General features: G+C 43.8%; 1 protein-coding gene across 12 annotated transcripts in view; it reads right to left on the bottom strand.

The window, feature by feature from the left end:
• The window catches only part of XPO6 (exportin 6), a 123,046-nt gene that overhangs the window by 25,310 nt on the left and 81,660 nt on the right, over positions 1 to 16,076 (bottom strand). For 10 of the 12 annotated variants that reach the window (XM_021931850.2, XM_003916712.5, XM_031658357.1 and 7 more), the window contains 4 exons: positions 15,746 to 15,838; positions 14,196 to 14,265; positions 7,602 to 7,761; positions 3,638 to 3,730 (listed from right to left, as the gene is read on the bottom strand). In XM_021931850.2, coding sequence (XP_021787542.1) covers positions 3,638 to 3,730; positions 7,602 to 7,761; positions 14,196 to 14,265; positions 15,746 to 15,838 — 416 coding nt within the window. The remainder of the gene's footprint in view (positions 1 to 3,637; positions 3,731 to 7,601; positions 7,762 to 14,195; positions 14,266 to 15,745; positions 15,839 to 16,076) is intronic. The other 2 variants (XM_031658355.1, XM_031658358.1) reach the window with 1 other exon arrangement.

Raw genomic sequence — 16,076 nt, 5'->3', positions numbered from 1 at the left:
CGTACATGCAACAAAATATGTATCAAAAAAGTATGCAATTCATCAAATATAATAAACAATCAATCTTAAACAAGGAGAGACAGTTGTCTCAGAGTTTCAAAACACCAGGCCTTCTAACATACCTAAACGTAATTACCTTCTGGCAATAATTAGTAAGCTGTAAGGTGATACTACTATGAGGTGACACAAAGACAGTGTTCCTCATGGTTTGGGCATCTATTAACGATCCCTGCCTAAATCAGTATTACAGTGGTGGTTGTGAATTGGTAATTTTTCTATCTTTCCTTTTCTCCTCATTACTTGGCATTCTTCTCTAAAAAGTAGCTTCCCCTCCTCTCATCCTTTGTTAATCACTTTGAATTTTTGTTTGTTTGTTTACTTGAGACAGGGTCACATTCTGTTGCCCAGGCTGGAGTGCAGGGGCATGATCATGGCTCACTGCAGCCTCAACCTTCTGGGCTCAAGTGATTCTCCTGCTTCAGCCTCTCAAGTAGCTGGGACTACAGGTCCACGCCACCATGCCAGGCTAATTTTCATATTTTTTGTAGAGACGGGGTCTATGTTGGCCAGGCTGGTCTCAAACTCCTGGCTTCAAGCGATCCTCCTGCCTCAGCCTCCCAAAGGGCTGGGATTGCAGGTGTGAGGCACTACACCGGCCTAGCCTGTTAATCACTTTGAATTAGTAGATTCTTTTCATTCAAACTGGTATAATTCATTACTGTACTTATTCTTTGTTGATGACTGAACTGTCAAGTTTGACCAGGAAGAACCCTTTCAAGCTGGGCCCTGCATCCTTTTCACATATTCTCAACAGTCACTGAGCACTTCCTTACTTGCTGACTTGGCAAGACTGTCCAACATCACCCTGCCCCAGACTTGAGCTTTTTTCTCCAAGGTACTCTGGAGAACGGATTTGAAAAACTAAGACCTGGGGAAAAGGGGTAGAATTGCTACTGGAGTATCACTGTTTCTAGGACCTTTCAGTGGACAAAATTAGGATATAGGCAGATACTACTTTATTTACTTATTTATGTTGCTGAAACAGGGTTTTGCTCTGTTGCCCAGGCAGGAGTGCAGTGGCATGATCATAACTCACTGCAGCCTCTATTGCCTGGGCTTAAGCAATTCTCCTGGCTCAGCCTCCTAAGTGGCTGGGGCCACAGGCATGCACCACTATGTCCGGCTTTTTTTTTTTTTTTTTTTGGGAATGGACAGGGGCTTACTATGTTGCCCAGGCTCCTCTCAAACTCCTGGGCTCCAGCGATCATCCCACCTCAGCCTCCCAAAGTGCTGGGATTACAAACATGAGCCACTGTGCCCAGCCTAGACACCATTTTAAAATCAAACTCAGCATCAACAATTATAAGGAAATTTGATATTAAGAGCCTTCTGACATGATGCAAGAGGAAAGGCACATCATTGCCTATGCAGTAACCTTGCTAAAAATGTTTAAACTGAATCTAATACAATGGAAATAATTGGACAAATCCAGATTGTAGGACATGCTTTTTAAAAAATTAAGATCTGGATCTGCAAAAGGTCCTCAGTCACTCTCACACACAAATGCACATGCAGACATACAAACACAAGTGGGTGAACTGTGCTAGATTACAGGAAATACATTTAATGTGTGGCTCATGATTAATTAGACTTTGGATTCAAGGGAAAAAAAAAGATACAAAAACATTCCTGGGACAACTGAAGAAATCTGAATATGGACTATAGAAGTGATGACATTATTGTATGTATTAAATTATGTGAGGGTTGATCATAGTTATAGAGCTGAATGAATTTATTTCTAGGATACACACACTGAAGGATTTACAGGTGAAGTGACATGTTGTCTGCAATTTATTTTCTTTCTTTTCTTTTTTGAGACAGGGTCTCACTCTGTCACCTAGGCTGGAGAGCAGTGGTGCTATCTCAGCCTCCCAGGTTCAAGTGACTCTCCCAGCTCAGCCTCCCAAGTAGTTGGGACTACAGGTGCAAGTGCCACCATGCCCAGCTAATTTTTGTATTTTCTGGTAGAGACAGGGTTTCACCACGTTGGCCAGGCTGGACTCGAACTCCTGACCTCAAGTGATCCATCTGCCTCAGCACTGGGATTATAGGCATGAGTCATCACACTCAGCGATGCAGTTTATTTTCACATGGCTCAGCAAAATAATAATAATAATAGTCATGTATTGTGTGCAGAGAGGGCACAAGAAACAAAAGCCAATTTATAATTGGTTACTCTAGGCTAAGGGTCCATGGGTGCTTATTCCCCTGTTTTTCCCATTTTCTATAGGTTTGAACTTTTTCAAAATAAGAAGTTGGGTAAGAAAATGGACTAGTACTTTAAAGTAAGAAAATATAGTTACTGAAAGTTTGAAATTCATAGTGACCACACAGTTATTTTGTATTTTACATTTAAAATTTTATTTTATATTTAGAATCATGTTGTCCTTTAAGTTCTAAATACCAAAATAAGGAGAAAGGACATCAAAGTCAGCCTTAGGAGTAAGAATTTCAGTCAATCTAGCACATCTGTAGAGCTCCTCAAGGCTGAAAGGAGGGGCTCTGAAACTCCCAAAATGTGTACAAGTTGTTGTATTTATAAGGAAACTGGCATCTTTCTTGGGAGACGCTTTACAACTTTCTCTAAATTCTCAAAAGGGAAAGCAATATATTTTTTAAAAGTTTAAAACCACCATAGTAAGTAAGATTCTCTTTCCATCGTCTATCTAATCTGCAGCTCAAGAATGCTCTACAGCAGGAGTCAGCAGGCCTTTTCTGTAAAAACCCGAGTTTATATATTTTCAGATTTGTAGGACATACAAACACTGTCGCAGCTACTCCACTCTGCTGCTGTAGTGCAAAACCACTCCTAGACCATATGTAAATGAATGTAGCTGTGTTTCAATAAAACTTTATTTACAAAAGCAGTCAGTAAGCCAGATTTGGTAAAGGCCATAGTTTGCCAACCCCCTGCTCTCGTCTAAAGCAAGCCTTCTGCGCAGTGAAATCTCTGGGATACTGCCCATCTCCAGTCCCTGTCCTTCCATATGTCACTTTCCTAATAGCATCCCATGTTATCTGCAGTTTCTGTAGAGAGTGTGGTCTCCAGATGTCCTGCTTCAAAATAAGCTGGGGTTCTTGTTTAATATGCAAATACCTGAGCCTTATGGCCTCATGCCATTCTGCTAAAATCAGAACCTCTGAGAACTGTGTTCCGCAAACATTCTTCTGCATCCTACAGTATCCTACAGTTTCAGTCAATGATCTACAGGAAAGACTGATGGCATTTCAGGTGTTTCCCATTAGTCCCAACAGACCTATCCAATCTCTTCTTGCACCACACAGAGTACCCACCTCTTGCCTGTGTGACTGTCTCGGCTGTACTGTTCTTTCCTCCTGAAATGCCTACTCCATAGAATCTCCATCCCAGCTCTCACTTACCTAATTCCACTTTCTCCAACCACCTCTGCCCCAGACATACAGTGAAAAAATCTCTCTCTCTTTCTAGGTTTGCAGTTTAAGAGTTTTTTTCCCAATTCATGGCAGCCACTACCGTTCCTTGTTCTCAATAAAATCATTTGGAGATTGGGGGCAAGGTCTTTCCTAAAAATGCACAAACATCAAACTCTAGACTTACACATCAATGAGGTCAGGTTTCAGTACTGATGGCACAGCAGTTTCAATGTTGTACAATTTTATCTGAGATCCGTACAGAGTGACTTTGACCAACCTGTTGGCAAAGAGGCAGGTAAACAAGAACATTCAGCTTATGAACTAAGACAAAACAGACAAGGCTGGTACCAACAAAGAGCGTAAGGGCAGACTTTTTCCATATACAAAAAAGAATCAAGACCAGACCTTCAATTTTATGCCAAGGAAATAATCCAAGATATGCATAAAGATTTATAAACAAGCATATTAACTAAAGCCTTATCGAAAGTACCAAAAATTTTGAAAACATATACAATAAAAACAACGCTTAGAGGCATACTTAATGATAAATATTCAGGATGTTTTAAACATGACATGGTCGTACTAAATATATATACAGAATATATCATGAATGTTCATCTATTAACAGAAGATAGACGGTAAGAATTTTCACCAGAATATGCTTATTGGTACCACTTGTTTTAGGGGAAGGATAGAGTGGGTAGATTATGGATGATTTTTTTCTATTTTTCTGCAATTCCAAATTGTCTACAATTAATATATAATGTTTTATAAATCAGGAGAATAAAAAATAGCCTTTAAAAAGCAGTCAGGGTATGGTTGCTCATGCCTGAAGTCCTGTAATCCCAGCACTTCAGGAGGTCAAGGTGGAAGGATCACTTGAGGCCAGGAGTTCAAGACCAGTCTGGACAACAAAGTAGGACCCTGCCTTTTAAAATTTTATCCAGATGTGGTGGCACATGCCTGTAGTCTCAGCTACTTGGAAGAGGCTAGGTAGGGAGGACAGCTTGAGCCCAGGAGGTTGAGGATGGACTAAGCCAGGTTCATGCCATTGCACTCCAGCCTGGGTAATAGAACGAAACCAAAATCCTGTGGGTTTGTTTTGTTTTGTTTTTGTTTTTGTTTTGTTTTTTAAAAAAAGCAGACCTGCTCTTTTGGCAGTTTATCGAAATAGGATGGCATGGGCTTTTCTATAAAATCGATAATGATAAAACTGTCTTAGTTTTTATTTAAAATCATTTTTAAAATGAAATATTTCAGATGGGTTGATATATAATAAAGAAAATAGAGCAAACTGTCCACCAAAGAATCTATGTGGTGGGTATATGGGTATTCCCTATACAATTCTTTCAACTTTTCTTCAAATCTGAAAATGTTTGATAAAACTTTAGAGGAGGGAGATGAGAGGAGCAAATGTTTCCAGAATAGGTGGAGGTGTTTTATGTTCAAGTACAATTCTTTCAGAAGCAAGTTGTTGAGCCCACTGGTTGCTCAAGGGCTCACTGGATACTAACGAGCATTAAACATAATAACTAATAGCTCTATCTAGTAGGAAATGGGAAATATCTCTTTCATTACAGACAAAACAACATTCCTTTCTAATTTTTTTTTTTTTGAGACAGGGTCTTGCTCTGTCACCCAGGCCAGAGGAGTGTAGTGATCTTGGCTCACTGCAGCCTAGACTTTCCGGGCTCCATCAATCCTCCTGCCTCAGTGCCCCCTCCCATAGTGGGGACTACAGGCGCATGCCACCACACCCAGCTAAATTTTTTTGTCTTTTTAGTAGAGACAGGGTTTTGTCATGTTATCCAGGTTGGTCTTGAACTCCTGGACTCAAGAGATCTGCTCACCACAGCCTCCCAAAGTGCTGGGATTACAGGTGAGCCACGACGCCTGGAGTTGAAAGACATTCCTTTCTGAGTTAAGGGGAAAAAACCCAAGACCTGGCTAGTTTCTCTCTGCCTACTCTGGGTGGAAACCTGGAAGCGGATGCCAGGGAAGGCAGTGTTTGTCTTTGTCCCAGCATAACAATCAACTAAGGAACTTGTTACAAATACAAACTTGTATTTGTATTTCTGATTGCTGGGGAGCAATGAGAAAGCAATCAAAAAGGAGCACTTCCGTCAGCCAAGAAAGTGAGGGCAAAAGAACTAAGGTTCCCGAAGTCCCACGAAGTCCTCGTGATCAGAACAGTTATCAGAAAACAATATACCAATATGCACCTGGTGTTTAACTCTAAATCCTGTTCTACACTAAAAATGCATTTCCAAACATCTTTTAATGTGTGTTTAGCAGTTTTAATATTAGCTTTGCTTTATATAACCAATAAATGAAAACACTGCTAATCATACTGGCTGTTAAGGTCACATAGTCATAACAAGAGCCTTCTCTCATATATTAATCTAAATGAAGACAAAATATTAATAGCAAGTATGTTTAAGCACTGAGCTTGCAAATCTAAGCAGTGCAGAAAGATAGGGACCTATCAAATGATTCAGGACCTTTGAGACATCATCTCACTACAAAGTTGAGATGACTGACAGATATATATATATATATTTTTTTTTTTTTTTTTTTTTTTTTTTTGAGACGGAGTTTTATTCTTGTTGCCCAGGCTGGAGTGCACCGGCGCGATCTCAGGCAATTCTCCTGTCTCAGCCTCCCGAGTAGCTGGGATTACAGGTGCATGTCCCCACACCCAGCTAATTTTTGTATTTTTAGTAGAGATGAGGTTTCATCATATTGGTTAGGCTGATCTTGAACTCCTGATCTCAGGTGATTCGCCTGCCTCAGCCTCCCAAAGTGTTGGGATAACAGGCATGAGTCACTGCACCCAGCTGACTGACAGATGTATCTATACTGCTTAACAGAGTAAATTCAAATAATGGACTTATCTTTGGATTTCAGACAGAAAAACATGTCTTATCCCTGCTAACCCTCAGTGCAAATGGGCCCAGCACAAGAAGAAGAGGAGGAACCACTGTGGTTTGGAAAGAGAACAACATGTGGACCCAGGAAACTGTTAAAATCCACTCTCCCTCTCAAGGACTGTGTGAACCGAGGCAAGGCACTCACATCGCTGAGCCACAATGTACTCAACAATAAAACAGCAATGCCTGTATCTCAAAGTACAGAATAAAATGAAAGACCATGTGCAAAAACACAGAAAATGTCCTACTACTGTGTGCTGTTATTATTATTAATATGAATCTGGCTTTTAAGGGATTTAAGCCCCTTGGCTATCTCTGCTTTTCAGCTAAGAGGTGGCAGTGAAGTCCGGCATGCATGCACCTAGGCTCCTGAGGCTCACTTCTCCTCTGCATGTCACCAGTGATGCGGCTGCTGGGCCAGTCGAAGCATCAGGTGTCTTGGCTTTGGGCTGGATCCACATCTACTCAGTTTTGATCTAACCAATTCAACAGCTGCTTTTAAATGATCTAGATGTCCTGTCACTTACATCTTGGGTTTTTTGAAGGGAGAGAGGGAGGAGGGACTGGTGACTGGGTAGACTCAAATGTTCCTCAGCAAGTGCAGCTGTAAACCTGGCATGAGACCCAAGAAGAAGGAGAAGAAAACGAGCCCAGTGGTGAAAGGCTGGGAACCACCTTTCGGGCCAGGCGTGGAGGATACCCAGCTTTCACTCTCGAGGCCCTAATGGGACTGGAAAAACACACAAAAAGCCCCACCCTGTGCATCTAGCTGCCTACTTGGACAGTGGAGTTGACTCCTTATCAGTAGGACTTTCTTAATATCTCTTTATCCTATGAGGAAAGACATGAAGACTGACCTTTCCTGGTTTCTCCTGGGTCTACAACTGTGTTTACATTTATACACAAGATCTTCAAAGAAACAACAGCTTAAATAGCTTATCAGGTGTTTTGTTATGTGCTAGGCACAGTGCTAAGTGCTTTATCTCATTTAATTCTCATACTAAACCTATAGGAAACTACTTCTACTTCATATTGTAAATGAGGGACCTGAAGTTCAGAGAGGTTAAGTAATTTGTTCCATATTAGCTCGTATGTGGCAGAGCCTAGATTTACCCGGGCCTAGAGCGGAAGCTATTTGGCAATATGCTGCCCCTCACACAAGAAGGTAAAGCTGAACTCTGAAGAAGGAACAGCTCCATAAGGTAGCTGCCAGCCTACCTCTCCACGACTGTGAGGGCATCATTGAACCGCGCAGCAAACACATCCCCAATAAAGTACTCAGCCAGGCGGCCCACGGCCTGCAGCAGGGAGCTCAGGTCTCTCAGGGAGCAGTGCAGACGCCGGCAGTCGTTCTCCGCTGTGATGTTCAACCTGTGTCCTGGAACACAACACCCCAGACAGTTTTCCACAGGAAGACCACGTTTTAGATACTACATATACTTGCTCGTCCAGCAAGCCACACCCAGCAAAACCAATTCTCGAAACAAAGCAACCCATGGACCACTTCCCAGTACTGAGCACTGGGCCCGGTCTCCACCTGACACTACACATTTGTGCTCCAGAGGCCAGGGACAGAGACAGAGTTGAGGGGAGGGGCAGACAGCCTTGTGTGTGCTAACGTGGAGGGAGCCCCTGATCTGATTCCTTTTGATCCTGTAAGGTCCTGACACCACCACTGTTACATACAAGGAGGCACACCCAGTGAGGCCCAGGCACTTGCCCAGCACGTGTCACATTTCCGGGGCAAGGCTGGTATTCTACACTGAGTCTATGTGACTCCAAATCTGTTTCCTTTGGCATAGGGCCCTATCTCAGAATGAAATTTCCATGGCCCAACAGTGAGGACCTGCCCCTGGCTAACAGAGGAGGGGTACACTCAGCTCTCCACCCTTGAAGCTGGGAGGTGGCACAGTATGAAATAAAGAGCATGGGACTTGGATTCCGAAGACACAGATTCCCTGCCACTTCCGGACTCAGTGCCTCAATCAACCCTCCTAAGCCTCAGTATCACTATTATAAGGGCCACGTTAAAATATATAACCCTCTAAGCTACAGAACACTGTTCAGTATTTGTAATTATTATAAACAGCAAAGAACTAGTGAATTACTAAGGTCTGAAATTTCCTTACTTTTCAACACAACTTCTTCAAACTGAACAAGGAGGATGCTAAGATGAAGGACAAAACATTCTCCCTTAATTTGGTCACTTCCTTGGTTTTTGGATCCCTCTCTTCACAAATGTCACAAAAGACAGTAAGAATTTTCAGGCCGGAACAGAGACCTGCAGGTCTGATTCAAGTCCTTCTCACTGACACAGCAGGAGTGAGGGTGGGGTGGTAACACGACTAGGGCACTGTTCCTAGGGCACCTACGATCCCAGCACTCCCTAGGTACTTTCCACACCTGCTCCCTCCCCCTACTTCAGTTCTCTCCTGTCTCTTAGGAGGCAAGACTCACACTGGTCATTACCAACCCTCCTCCCGCCGTGCTCCACAATCAGCTTCCCAGAGCCCAGACTAAGCTTGCAGCTCCCCTGAAGCAAGGTGCTGAAGCCTCTGGAGGCTCTCTCCTGCTAAAAGGGGAGAACCTAGACTCTCCAGTTTCAACTCAGGTCTCTTATGGCCTCAACACCTTTTACTATGCCACTATGTCATTCAGACCCAATGGTTAATTCCCCAGAGCCTCATGTCTCTGTGCCTCTGCCTAGACTGCCCATCATTTCATCCTCTGCCCACCCAAGTTCTGCAAGCTCCTACATAGATAGCCTCCAGCCTCCTCAGGGGCATCCTCTCTCTGTGAGGCCTCACCCCTCCTGTCTTCCTCCTTGGCACCCATACCCATAAGGAGATAAACTGATGATTTACAAGACCATCTCCTTACCGACTACAAAATCCCTTGTGGTGTGCAGCTACGTCCAGTAGCCAGCACAGCAGCTGGTACAGAGTGAGTGACCGTAAATGTATGAATGATTTAGATGCAACAGAACAGATAGCAAACTAGAGCAGGACAGGGAGACCCAGGCAGCTTCCTTCCTCACCCGGTCCCTGGGAATACTGGCATGTATTACTGACAGTAAACATGGATGGGTGGCACCTGTGGAAAGGAAGGGTGGACACCTAGAAGCATGTGGCAGATGAAGTAGCAGGCCAAATGCCTCGATCCGCCGCCAACAGTGCTTGCAACAGCCCCCAAGGAAGACAGGAGGCTGGAAGACCGGACAGAGGGCCACATCTCAAGGAGCAGGAGAACGAAAGAAGAGGTAACACATGGAAGGACTTTAGACAGAGAGGGCCAGTGAGAAAGGCTGGTTTTGACCTGCCCCAAATCACCTGCTCCTGCCTCCTCCACTCCACAAGGACAGCAGTGCCCTGGCACAGGAACAAGATTCCCAGCCTGAGGCAGCCCCTCCAGAGGCTGTCGGTGCAGCTAAGGAGTAAGCCAGCTTCTCCAGCCAGTGCAACAGAATGACCACCCCACCCAGCCAGATGAGCTCACAGAAACAGCACACTGAGAGGGATTTTTCATCACGCTGGTTGTGCAAAAGAGAACACAGACTTCATGGGCTACAGAGAGAGCCCCAATCTCTCAGTTAACTGAAGTGCCACAATTATATACCCTCTGAATGTCAATGGGATTTTCAAGGCTACATCGATGCAACCAACTTCCAGGGTCAACTTCTAAAACCTGCTGCTCCTCTGCACACCAACCAGACCTCAGGGCTCTGTGGGAATAACCTCTTATGAAAAATACACCTGACACTGGGTATGGCATAGTACAGGCCCAAAAAGAGGGGAGGCCAGCTTGTCTTTCTCAGAGCGACACCAGGGGTCACTGAGTCTGCTTCAGTAGCCCTTGGCGCTCTGTGCATGCTCAACCTTCATTTCGCACCTCCACCTCCCCCCAGGCTCTACCTTGACCACCAGTTTCTAACTTCTCTATGGTATCCAATCCCTTCAGTACCCGCTGAATGCCTGAGAACGAGCTTCTGAAATATTTTAAGTGTGCAAAGGGAACACTGTTATTTTTTTTTAAAACCAAACCAAAACACTACCCTAAATCAAGTTTCCATTTGAGTATGGTCCTTAATAGATAATTACTAGAGAGCTTAAAAGTCACCCTGACCAAGCCTTCCCCTCTGCCCAGCACTTACCCTGCACACCTGGCCCTTCAGCCTCTTCCTGGACCTCGGCTGAATGCTAAGGAGCTCAAGGGAGCCCTTCCACCTCTGGACAACTTGGTCACAAACACGGGTAAAATATGTCTCCCTGTGATTGCTCATCACCCCTGGCCCACTCCTTGAGGGTAGAACACAGAACAAGCCAAAGCCTGCTGACAGCATGATAGCCCTGAGGATGTAATCCCTCATTACCCTCCTGAGAATCCTTGCCATCCTGATCCCTTCCCTCTGCACTTGTCCTATTTCATCTAGCAAAGAGCAGTACCTAGGATGAAAACTATGGGTACCTAGCATCCAGTACCTAGGATGGAAAACAGCTTGGAAGTGCTGGGTGTGTGTTTTAAACTATGAGTTTGAACAATATGAAACTGTTGACACTTGATCACTTCTGACCCAACAAAACTGCAATTCCATACAGTTCCACTTTGCACATATGTGCATCTAAGATTCATGTTCATCAAATCATAGCTGGTTCTTTCCTGTTCTATCTGCAAGGCAGACAATCACATGGGCAATAAATACCCCAAGTCAAATTCTCTACCTTGACACCTTCCTCCAGCCTAGAAACCTATTATCACCACCACAAAAGTCACGCAGGGCATCAAGTAGACTTGAGGGGACAGGCCAGCATCCCACTGTGAAAAGCTGTTCAGATCCACCCACACTTTCTTATGTCTGGCCAAGGCTTAGATTTCCCCCCAAAAGCACAGGACATCTGCAAGGTAGAACCTTCAGATGAGAATGCTGAAACGTTTGGAGGCATAAAACACCATGTCCACATGAAAGTCCTATCTTCCACAAACCAAGTCATCCTAAAGCTGTTTAGATATGACTTAAGCCACATCCAAAGAACAGCTCCTTGGTAAATCACTGCCCTAGGGGGGAAAAAAATCTTAAACATAATTTAGTCTTCTCTTTTTGAGGAGTTGAGGAAGGTATAAAAACTAGCATTCAGGTATTTCCCTCTGAGAGAACAAACCAATCATAATCATAAATCATAAACGAACCCAGCAGGAACAAACAATTTAAGTCTAAAAATCTTATATAAAATTTTGTAGACAAAATAATCCCTTAGACAGGAAAGTTTGCATGGGTACCCAGAAAAGTTAAAGGGTTACCTAGAGGAGAAACACTGTCTCAATGAAGGAAGATCTCAATGAGGAGTGGCAGAAGTCACATACAGAATGGAGGCTTTGGGGCCACATACAGACATCAATGCTGTGTAAGCGGAACACCACCAATGAGGATTTCTTAACCTACATATGGTAGAAAAGACAGACAGAGGGAGCAAAGGACTACCTGCCAGGAGCCAGAGCAGCACACAGCAACCAGCGTGGCCCAGCAACACAAGCTATGCCTTGGTCTTGACAGGGAAGTGGAGGCAGGCTCAGCAGCAGGAAGGGAAACAATGCGAAGCACACAGGATCTTCTGAATCCAACTGCTCTGACAAAAGCAAAAGTGGGAGCCTTCCAGGCTGGGTAACTACATTGCAGGCCTCAACCACACTGCAGGTCTCACTGCTGGCCAAAATGTGCATCCCATTGTCATATATGGTCGCAGCACCAGGAGTAAGCAAGAATTTCAGCCGGTGCCCGTTTACATAGGCTCCAGAGGAGACCCAAGAATTAAAGGCTGGGCTAGAAAGCAAATGCAAATGAAGGAGGGCCCAGAGCCTATCGGGGATGAAAGGGCACAGTTTCTGTTGAGGGTCATAAGGCTGGTGTGGCATGGAGGTTATTTGAGGGGGTAAATGGCTATGGGAATCAGGGGAAAAAATGTACTCAGAGTTTCCGTTTGTTAATAGCCTTTGCACTGGAAACTTGGCTTCTGAGCCACCAAAAATTGGGGAATGCTTTGTCATGGATGAGAGAGCTCGTTTTAAAACAGGAAATAAGGATTTCTCTGGCCTGAGAGGTTTTGCCACTGGAATACAAGCCAAGGATCAGTGCTGAGGATGAGATTTACAAATGATCTGGAAGAGCCGAGTTCTATGAAATTACCAGTAAATAGGCTTTAGTGAAAGCAGGTATGTGGTATTTCCTATAGGAAAAAATAAATCACACTATCCTTCTAGGGAGAGGAGCTCAGAATTATCAGCTATGTCCCAAAAATAGAGTTTCAGATTCACTAGACTTTCACCTAAAGACAGACACAATGGAATGTAAAAACGTCAGCTTTTACAAAAGTAAACAGGACACTGAAGGGTCAAGGTGGGGGAGGAAAGAACACCTGCTTGGTTTTTTTAATAGATCAAGAACAGTGTCTTCAGGGTCCTGAGTACATTCTAATTTGAATAGTGGTCCTGAAGGAAAGACCACCTGGGCATGATTATTCCCAAGAATGGCTTCTGGAAACATCTGTAGCACTTCTACACAGCCAAATGATTTTCATTAGTGGTGACAGCACATTTTACAGGCATGTTTGTTTTGAAAGTGTCTTTTTGAAGTTTTGTCTTTTTAAATTTCTTACCCTATCTACAAAGTCAGGGCCTACATTCGGGACATGCCAAGGCCCATCAGCCTTCTGGGGCCCACTAGATTATTTAGAAGCTTATATAGTCATGGAAACCAGCCATCACAGACCACCAAGGACAGCCTCGGAAAGAGGCTCCCGTGGAGGATCTGCCATGAATCACAAGCTCATCCAGGAGACGGGCTGCACAATGGGCAGCTCTGTGCTGGGCTGAAACAGCAGTTACCCAACACAGGGGCTGCACGCCAGAGCCAGGACAGGTCCCGTAAGAAGCACGCTGGGAAGAAGGAAGGACGGTGAGAAGTGGTGCACAGCAGCTGATGGGGCAGGGAGGACACACGTGGTTTTCAGTTACTGGTGTTTTCAGCTGACAAAAATCAATGTCAGATGCTAGCTATTTCAACGTTGACAAAAATGAATGTCAGATGTTAAGCTATTTCAACGTTTTGTCATTCCCTATTATACCATCATGAGACTAGTACCAACAAAGCCATGGGACCCTGGGTAAATTAACATCTCTGAACATCAATTTCCTCTTATGTAAAATAGGGGAAACTAGTAATAGCACTTACACCTCACAGGACAATGGAGAGAATTAAGTAATATAAGTCAATAAGCTACAAAAGGAAGCTGTACTATTATTGTTATCAACAAAATAACAAAGAAAGCTAACCGTAAACCCCAAGCAGGCAGGGCCTGTAAACAGCAGCCAAAAACCTTTCCAACCAGCTCTGGTCGGAGCCCCTGGGGCCATCTGCAACAGGTGGGGGGTGGGGAGGGGGTCCACAGACCATCAGCTGCGCTATGGCCTTCCAATTCTAGGGTGCGCAGGAAGCAAGAAAGCACAAGGCCATGTTTTCCCTAGTACACCTGCTGGTTGAAAGGACATAAGGAAATATTAGAGGCTTTTTAGTAAGTCCTGTCTCTTTACTCCAAATCAGTTTCTTTTCCAAATACCTTCTTGGAATACCCTGTCATGACCTCATCTTTTACCTCCCCCACAGCTTCTTTTTATCATAAGCCTTTAAAAACGTTCCCTGTTTAGAAGTGGGGAGGCCGCAGTGAAGAAATCATGTTCCGACAGCAACGGCAGCAATAATGAAATATCAGTCCAATGGTTTTTTGAATGTTCGGTTAAATTAGAAAATAAAAATCAGTTTACCTGACCCTGAAGTGACTATAAACTGCTGTAATCCCAAATAAACTTCTAAATTGTCCTGAAGAACTGGGAACTGAAAACAAAGAAACAACAACAAAAAAAAATTTAAGTCATAAATGCAAGTTTTAATAGCACTTTGACGTTACAACATAACAAGCAACTAAGGGGTGAGGAACAGGATCAAAACCTTTTCTCTAGGAACCTTTAAATGCAGCTAAAAACCTATGACCACTCTTCAGTGCACTCCCCCCCGCCAACTACAGTTTCTACAATTGAAACCACCAATTAATACAGAGTAAGAAAGAAAACGTATTAGTTCGACCCTCTTTTTTTTTTTTTTTTTTTTTTTAAAGCAAAGGACACTGTGGTATGACTATTACATTCTTAACAGAGGAGATCAAACCCTGAAATGATCTACACCTTCTAGAACTCTGAGAAGGGACCATATCTCCCTTCAAATCCAAGGGAACATCTACGTGAGAGAAATGTCAGCTATGCCTTATTAAAGTACATGGAAAAGTGAAAAGATGGGCCTAATTATTTGGAAGTCAGTTCCCTTGCTCAAGTAGCAGTCAGAACATCATAACCAGAGCTGCATCTTTCTTTCGCAAGCTGCTACACTCACCAATAAGATTAAAACGTAACCAGCCCCTAAGAAAGGCAGATGGCAAAGTAAAATGAAGCTTTTCAGGAGAGAACACAAGTATAGCTAGGTCATTCAATGCAAAAGATGATGCTATGGCCAGGGGCGGTGGCTCACGCCTGTAAATGCCAGCACTTTGGGAGGCAGAGGCGGGCAGATGATGAGGTCAGGAGATCGAGACCATCCTGGCTAACACGGTGAAACTCCGTCTCTACTAAAAATACAAAAAGTTAGCTGGGTGTGGTGGTGGGCACCTGAAGTCCCACCTACTCGGGAGGCTGAGGCAGGAGAATCGCTTGAACCCGCGAGGGTTTAGTGAGCCGAGATCACGCCACTGCACTTTGGCCTGGGCGACAGAGTGAGACTCTGTCTCAAAAAAAAAAAAAAAAAAAGGAATAATCCTAATAACTGCCTTGCCTTGAAGAAGAAATGAATTTAATGAAAATCTCTTTGAATAACAAGCACCACATAGGAAAGGGAATCAATCCTTACAACTAAAGATTCCAGCACATATAGACACAGGCAGAGAAAGCTAGCAATTTGCCAAGAGTGAGCTTTACAACGGCCAGCTTTTCAGCAATGTAACTTCTATAAGTAACAGCTCCCACTTGGCCTGGCCACTTGCAAGCTACCGATAAAGGTATTAAGGCTTTAGTGAAATTCCTATTATATCCAAGACTAAACAGGGTTCCAAAAGTTGGTTTAATATTTTGTGGAAATGTTAGTATTTGTTCAGTTTGAGCAACAGTTAAATGGTAATTATTATTTTAAAAAGTACATATTGGGGGGGAAGAGAGAGAGAGAGAGAGACAGACAGACAGACAGACAGACAGACACAGGGGGGTCAACCAGCCATGCTCTGTGTACAGGAAAATCGCTACACTTTCCACTCCCCCGAATGGCGCATTACCAGTGTGGAGAAGGCATGCGTGGGCAGGAGCTCCATCACTTTGGCCACCACCTCCAAACTCTGCCGTAAGTACCGCTGCCACTCCGTCTGCTGCTGTGGGGGAAGCACAGGAAAATCAGCTCTCCCAGAATCCTCTCATCTTCCTTGCGAACCTCAAGTCCACTTTCAGAAATAAAATTTTGAAGAAATGGAAAATGATGGAACCAGGTTATCTGGTACAATAAAAAGGCCAAGCTAGAATTTTTTAAAAACAATGAATTAATTTCATTAAAAACTATTTCCTCAGAAAGTAAATGATCCATATAGAATAACCTATTTTCCCCCCTTGGGT

Source organism: Papio anubis, chromosome 18, assembly GCF_008728515.1.
Source record: "Papio anubis isolate 15944 chromosome 18, Panubis1.0, whole genome shotgun sequence".
NCBI classification, from domain to species: Eukaryota; Metazoa; Chordata; class Mammalia; order Primates; family Cercopithecidae; genus Papio; species Papio anubis.
Note: the sequence above shows the minus strand (reverse complement) of the source record. Positions and strands in the feature narration are given on the sequence as shown.